This window comes from Mus caroli, chromosome 10 (genome assembly GCF_900094665.2).
Source record: "Mus caroli chromosome 10, CAROLI_EIJ_v1.1, whole genome shotgun sequence".
NCBI classification, from domain to species: Eukaryota; Metazoa; Chordata; class Mammalia; order Rodentia; family Muridae; genus Mus; species Mus caroli.
This window is the reverse complement of record NC_034579.1, coordinates 8639979-8646799: the sequence shown is the minus strand read 5'-3', so window position 1 is coordinate 8646799 and position 6821 is coordinate 8639979. Positions and strand designations below refer to the sequence as shown.

At 39.9% G+C, this 6821-nt stretch overlaps 1 protein-coding gene across 1 annotated transcript in view; it reads left to right on the top strand.

The window, feature by feature from the left end:
* The window catches only part of Utrn (utrophin), a 493578-nt gene extending 487481 nt beyond the window's left edge, over window positions 1–6097 (top strand). Inside the window, exon 74 of the mRNA XM_021174513.2 lies at window positions 3761–6097. Within this exon, the coding sequence (XP_021030172.1) occupies window positions 3761–3769 (9 nt within the window). The 3' untranslated portion in view covers window positions 3770–6097. The remainder of the gene's footprint in view (window positions 1–3760) is intronic.
* Window positions 6098–6821: the final 724 nt, after the last annotated feature.

Below are 6821 nucleotides of genomic sequence, written 5' to 3'. Positions count from 1 at the left end.
TCTCTCTCTCTCTCTCTCTCTCTCTCTCTCTCTCTCTCTCTCTCTCTCTCTCTCTCTCATGTTTGCATTTCAAATCACATAGAATATGAGACATTTACTGGGAAAACTAGCCTTGCTTAGAGGGTCAGGGTGGCTGGCCTCTGCTTCCTGCTAGCATCCTTGGAAGGGCAGAGCTATTCTCTTCCTCTGAAAAGCATTCTATACATTTGCATGCATGAGAAGGGAAGGCACAAAGCAATAGTAAAGCCCTCAATTGATTTCTTCTATTTTCTTTTTCAGCAAATGTCCCCAGCAGGCCACAGGTAAGAGTTAATGGCTCAGTTGACTTCACTGTCTTGATCCCATCCGGGCGTAAGCACATTAGCTGCTATTGATTTAGTCTTACTTCATTCTCCATATAAATGAGTAAAGCCACGTGATGTTTAAGTGTTACTTGGTTCTGTACAACAGATTGTTGCTTTGAAGATGTTGGGTGGGACCATGGGGTTCCCCAGACCAAACTCTATCAGGCACCCAAAGTACCCATGCTGGATTTCAGTTCTCATTCCATGCTAGCTACTATACAAGTTTCTGTGTAAATCTGACTGACCTCAAATCTCACATTTGTCACAGAACAGTGACTTTGAAATGTCCCTGGTACTACAGGGCAATACTGAGATCATTACTCCAATGAAGACAGAGTTGCCTTTTTCATTTAAGAAAATACGTTGAGCTCTTTTGGCATCTATAGCCCACTAGCTTTCAGTTTTGTTTGGTTCCTTATGAGGAGCCATTGTTAAAATATATCACGGAGCCAAAGCAGATCTTTATAAAACATTTTCTTGAGTGAATTTATTAGTCCTTTCAAAACAGTGAACATTGTTTCATCTTATTGGCAAGTGGAACTGGGGTCTTGGCTAGAAGACAGGTGTCTGTAAAGCAGTCTGTGACACAGTAGGTAGGGTTAGGATCTTCCGGTGATGCCCATTGTCCTGGTCCATTGGAAGCAAGGATTTTAAAGGATTTTAAAGGGAAGTAAGATGACAGAAGGACCATCAGAGGTGTAAGGAGAGATGGGAAGATGTGCTCATGTGCAGGGAAGCAGGCACATCCCAAAACTAAGTATGACTAAGATAGCTGTTAAGGCGCACCGCTTTGTATGCCAGCCATCCAGATGATTGTATTGACATATAGCACATTCAGGTTCATAAGCAAAAACACCAGACTTGACTAGTTTTGCAGTAACTGATTTTGGAAAATTGAACATGTTAAGCCAGTTCAGTACAATAGTTTAAGAGAAAGAACAAAGAAGGATTTTTAAGAACTGACCCAGAGTCTTGAGTTTAGTTGTGAGGGAAGGGAGGACATGTTCTAGAGAATCATTGGGAGAAGAGAAGCAATGATCTATGTCTTATACTGTCACAGGGTGGGTGTCACCATCTTAGCACAAGTAAGCCGAAGTCAGAGATGGTCATCAGGATGTGTGATGGCAGAGATTGAAGTATTATTAGGATGTAGGTAAAGGTAGTAGTAGTTGCGTTTGAACATTTGTGTGCATGGCTAAAAAGGATAGAGGGTGGGATCCTAACAGAGAGGTCAGAGTGTTGGCAGAATCATCTTGATGGGTGTTGAAACTCCAATGCTTTACAAATAGCCTCAACATAGGTGACATTGAGATGTTTGCTCTCTGAAAAATAAATGAGCATGCTTTAAGGGTCCCACGGAGGACTGCACAGTGGCTTGCTGGACTCAGATGATGTGAAATTCACATAAACATTTTAGGGAGAAGACAATGAAATTGACCCTGAAATCCCCTGTAAGACCTGGTAAGAGGCCATGGTTGTATGGAGGAGCATGGAGGGAAGAGTTATAGGTATCTTAAGGTTATCCAGATTCTGTGTCTATGAGACCTGGATGCTGATTCAAGCCATCAGGGAAGAAAGTATTCCGAGGAGAGTAGAAGGTGTGGGTTTTGTTGGTGATGGATCACACATGACTTGGGGAGCACAGAAGGGGAGATTGAAGAACTAGTGAGGATGGCATGGAAAGGCCCTGAGGAGTGTGCAGATCTCAGTGTGACACAGAACAGAGGGGATGGAAGGATAAATGGGAAACAGGAGCATGTACCAGAACCAAGAGATTGACCAGGGGTTCAGTTCTCATGCCTCCTCTGCTGGGGACATGGCTGTAGAGATACAGGTCAGGGAGGGAGACTGGATCTTCCCATCAACCCTCAAACACAGCTCAGGATTTAAAGCAGAGAGTGACCTTGAAGACCTTCCACTTTGGTCTTAGATTTGAAGAAGTTGAGTTGAAGAGCTGTATTGTTCCTGGCCATATAGCCTGTATATCCTGGTGGGTACTGTAAACACGTGTCTCCTTACAGGGGGCTCCTTCCTCTCAAGCTTCCATCCTCCTCTCTGTTCTTTTCCTTGTGGGATTTCCCATACCCTGAGTCGGGACAGTTGGGAAGAATGTCCGTTTTCACCTGGATGACGGCTATGCTGTACTTTTATTTGTAGAATTATAAATTTAGACTTTTAACATTAAATTTCACTTTTTATAATTCTGCTGCCTAAAAAGAGAGCTGTCATACACCTACTTAATAAATGCATCCACATCCTGCATAAGGGAATACATGAAAATAATTTCAGTCTTTTCAGCAATAAGTTAGCACCAAAGCTTTAGCTATCAGTATGAATATATAACACAGTCCTTCCCATGTGGAACTTATTCCTATCTGTCTATGTTCTTGAAATACTTTAACTATGATTGCAATGACTCCTATTCTAGAAAATAAATTAGACCATATGCCTGAGATAGCTTTCATATCTGCTTCTCCAGGAGGGTCTTACCTCAGTATCCAGCAGCTTTGAACCCAGTGAGACCACCAAAAAATATTGGCTGGATTTTATCTCCTTCAGAACAGCAAAATGTCCAGTGCAAAAGCAAGCTTGATGGGAATCAGCTTGAAGCAAGAATCAACTGACTTCAAGTAGATCTGGGAGGAGGAAAGCCACTTGGGAAACTTAGCCAGCAACTAGTTTATGGATTCCCTCTAAGTCTAGGAAAGCAGAATTTCATGTCAAGGTCTTCTACAGAATGAGAAACAAGGGTAGGCAGGAGATTTTTATTGGGAGTCCCCAAAGAACTCACACGATTCCATGATGCAAGGTTTCTGTTAGGTTAGTCCATTTTGGAGTAGAGTTTTGAAAAAACATGTCTAACTTGAGTACTTTTAACAAATGGATTGCTTGCCTCCCCTGTGGAGGATGTGATGTCACTTCCTTAGTGTAGCCCGTATTTAGACCCCTTGGCATTTTCCACATAGCGGACACCACTGGACATCTGTCTCCTCCTCTCTAGGACAGAGAGGAATGGGGTACTCTTTTGGTAGCCTAACACATATATCATCGCTACCTTTCCCAAGAAGCAAAGACTTCTCAATTTTACCTGGGTTTCTAGCCTGTTAAAAAAAAAACAAAAAAACAAAAAACAAAAACAAAAGACGTCTGTCACCCCTGGCCTCTGCTTTTATGTTGGTGTTGACTACTGAAATAAACAGCTGGCATGTGACTTCAGGGTGCAGGAAATGTCCTCATCCTAGAGAGCAGAAGTCACATGAGCAGTTGGGGGAGGGTGCCCTTTGAACACAGCCATATAAAGTTTTAATTAGTTCTGAAAGATGCCCTTCTTTTCCCATGAAGAACTGTCAAGTCTTCATTACCTGAATGTCCTTATGCAGATGTTGTTCTGACCGTGGTGTTTTCCCTTGCCACAGGCAATGTGAAGCATCTATCCAGCCAACAACATTTCCCGACCTTCAGTATTGCCCTCTTCTGCAAATGCCAATCCCAAGACCCATTCCACCCCAAAGCTCCGTGGCTCCACGACACAAGCTGTTGAGTGCTGACTGGGTGTTCTACTGAGGGAATCAAACACTGACTATCCAAAGAGAAAAGGATATTTTGGTTTTATAATAACGTATATTATTGTTTTCTTCTTCCCTTTCTATGCAACTGTAAATTAATGAACAGAGAAGTATTTGGAGGTGGTAAAGCATTTGTCACTGATTTGTATGATATATACAGCCATGGGAAAGTGGGTGGGGGCTTTCTAATACGAAACTGCCTTTTTAATAACCGAGAGAAAATTGCATAAGAATTAGACCACTTTGCATTATTACATTCCTTCTGCTGTTCATATTAACCTTGTACAATAACTTCATTTATTATTTGACTGTTTTACCATTATGTTTTGGTTATTTATAAATTCATCAGCCATACAGACAAATAGATTCTATGTACTTGTTTCTATAATCTGGCCAAATTCCTAAGTTCATATATTTGAATAAAATATTTTACATATGTGGAGTAGGCAGGCATTCTGAAGATACTATTTAACTTTAGTTGACGTCATACACACAGTCCTTTAGTAACCACTGGATGATTACACTAAAAATCCTGTGGACTTTAACGGCAAGCTGCTGGGGTATTTTTCCTCCTGTTTTTATTCCTTTTTTGTAAGTAGATCTTAACATCTTTATTTATTTCATCTTGCAATCTCTATAATAAAGAAGACTGTATTGTAATAGTCTCAAAAAATTATTTTACCAAGGGTTACCATTTAAGCATATTTTCATTTTGATTCAGAAACCAAAGTTGGTACAACCTCTCCTAGTACTTGCACCCTTGGCTTTCATGAGAAAACACACGGCAGGCTTTGCCCATTGTGAGGAGAGTACACATCATGCTCTTCAGTTTCCTTTGAATAGACTTTTGTTGTTGGTTTTGTATTTTTCGAGTCCTGTGTAAGTTTTGAAAGCTCTGGTTGTTTCCTTTTGTGAAAGCAGGCAGATACTTAGTAACTGTCTCACTGAAGCTTTGGAGCAGACAGACAGATGTCTCATGACCCCTCACTTGGCCAGCAGCACATCCGAGAAGGATGTCACTCACAAGCCTACACCACTGCTACTCTAGAATGAAATTAGTGCTCGGATGATTGGATCCCCGCCTCTACTTCTGAGTGTGTTCAGCTGGGTATTGGCTTCTTTTTCTTTTTCTTTTTCTTTTTTTTAATTTAACACTTAATTGCCAATTTTAGAGAAACCAAAAATAAAGGTGAAGGTAATATGTTTTGATTCAAACATATATGCTTTTAAAACATCAGGACATGCTAACTTTGGGTTCTCTTTCACTGGGATCTGGCCAGAAGGAGGCTGAAAGTTAGAAATTGCTATTCTTTTAGGATCGGTTGGGTGGGTTGGGGGGCAAGGGTGTCTATTTGCAGCATAGATATTTTGAGACGAAGAAAATTGTTTTATATAAGGGGAGAGCCATGATCACCTTTCTACCTCAGAACCACCTTCCTCCATTGTGTTGGACATAGCTTTATATGCCGCAGTGTGCAAACCCTAGGGCTGTAATCAGGCCATTCCATACCCAGGAAGCACCTGTGTAAACAACATCAACAGAAACTCCCGGAACTCAGAACCCCGAGTTGTAGATTTGGTGTCGTCCTTGTTCTTGCTTTGAGGAGTCATGTGTTCTTTTATTTCCTGCCTGTATTTGTATGCAAAATGATCTCTATCTGCTATTACAGAAAAAGCTACACAAAACACTACATTGTAACCTTCTGAGTAATAAATAAGAGGAAATATATTACAGTAACCATGATGAGAAATAAGTGTATTGTTCTTTTGAAATATGTGGTTAATCACAGACTGTCATCTAATCTGTTACATACTGTATTTTTCATCCTGAATAAAAGTAATTTTAACACAAAATGACTCTGATGTTTGGCTGTGTTCACTGATGAAATCAGATCTTTGAATGTATGTGATGAAAGCTAACTATAAGATGATCTATATTCTGATAAATCTAAATATTTTCTGAAACTCTCTCCTATACATTAATCTAGTCTCCATTCACTCATTATCTCTCTCTCTTTTCTTGCACATAAATATGATTATATATTTTTCAATTTCCTGTACAAATCAGAATCCGATTACTAGGGAAAATGGATGTTATAAGCATATCCCTGAAGCCTATTGGACCTTCATTTTTATAACTTGGAGCTCCTGAGATTCATCTGGTTACTCTCTCAAATCCACTTTCATCACCAGACTCATAGTTTTCTATGTATATATATTATTATAACTAAATAAAAATATACATGAACATATGTATGTGTATGTATATATAGTTATATTTATATATATTTATTTTAGATATATATAGTTAGGTTTCTGTGCGGTGTTGCTGTAAAGCAACTGATCTAATTTATAAAACAAAGCATTTAATTCAGAGACTGATGGTTCTAGAGGAGTAGAGCCCACGTTCATCAGGATTCAGCCCATGCCTGCAGCTGGCAGACAGGCAAGGCGCTAGCGAAGTAGCTAAGAGCTTATAACAGGTGGGCAAATCTAAAGCAGAGGGAGACAGAGACAGACTGAGAGTGCTGAAATGACATAGTCTTTTGATATCTCAAAGCCCACCCCCAGTGACCCTAATCCTAATCCGTCCCAAACAGTTGTGCCAACTGAGAACCACGCGTGCAAACATACGGCCTCATAGGGGTCCTTCTTATTCAACTCAGCACTGACTCTAAAATTACCTGTTCATTGGTGCTGTTGATCTTATTGTGTGTTTTATATATAGTACACATATATAAAACATACAGGACAATATATAGTAAATATATGTTTATATACAGTCTGGTATCAGATTTAACTTGCTTCTGAAGCTCATAAGGGCAAAATGGTGTCAAGAATTGTACTGAATGAAGTACAATTAAGTCAGCAACCCTCCAAGAATTAGAAAATTCCCCCAAAATATATTATT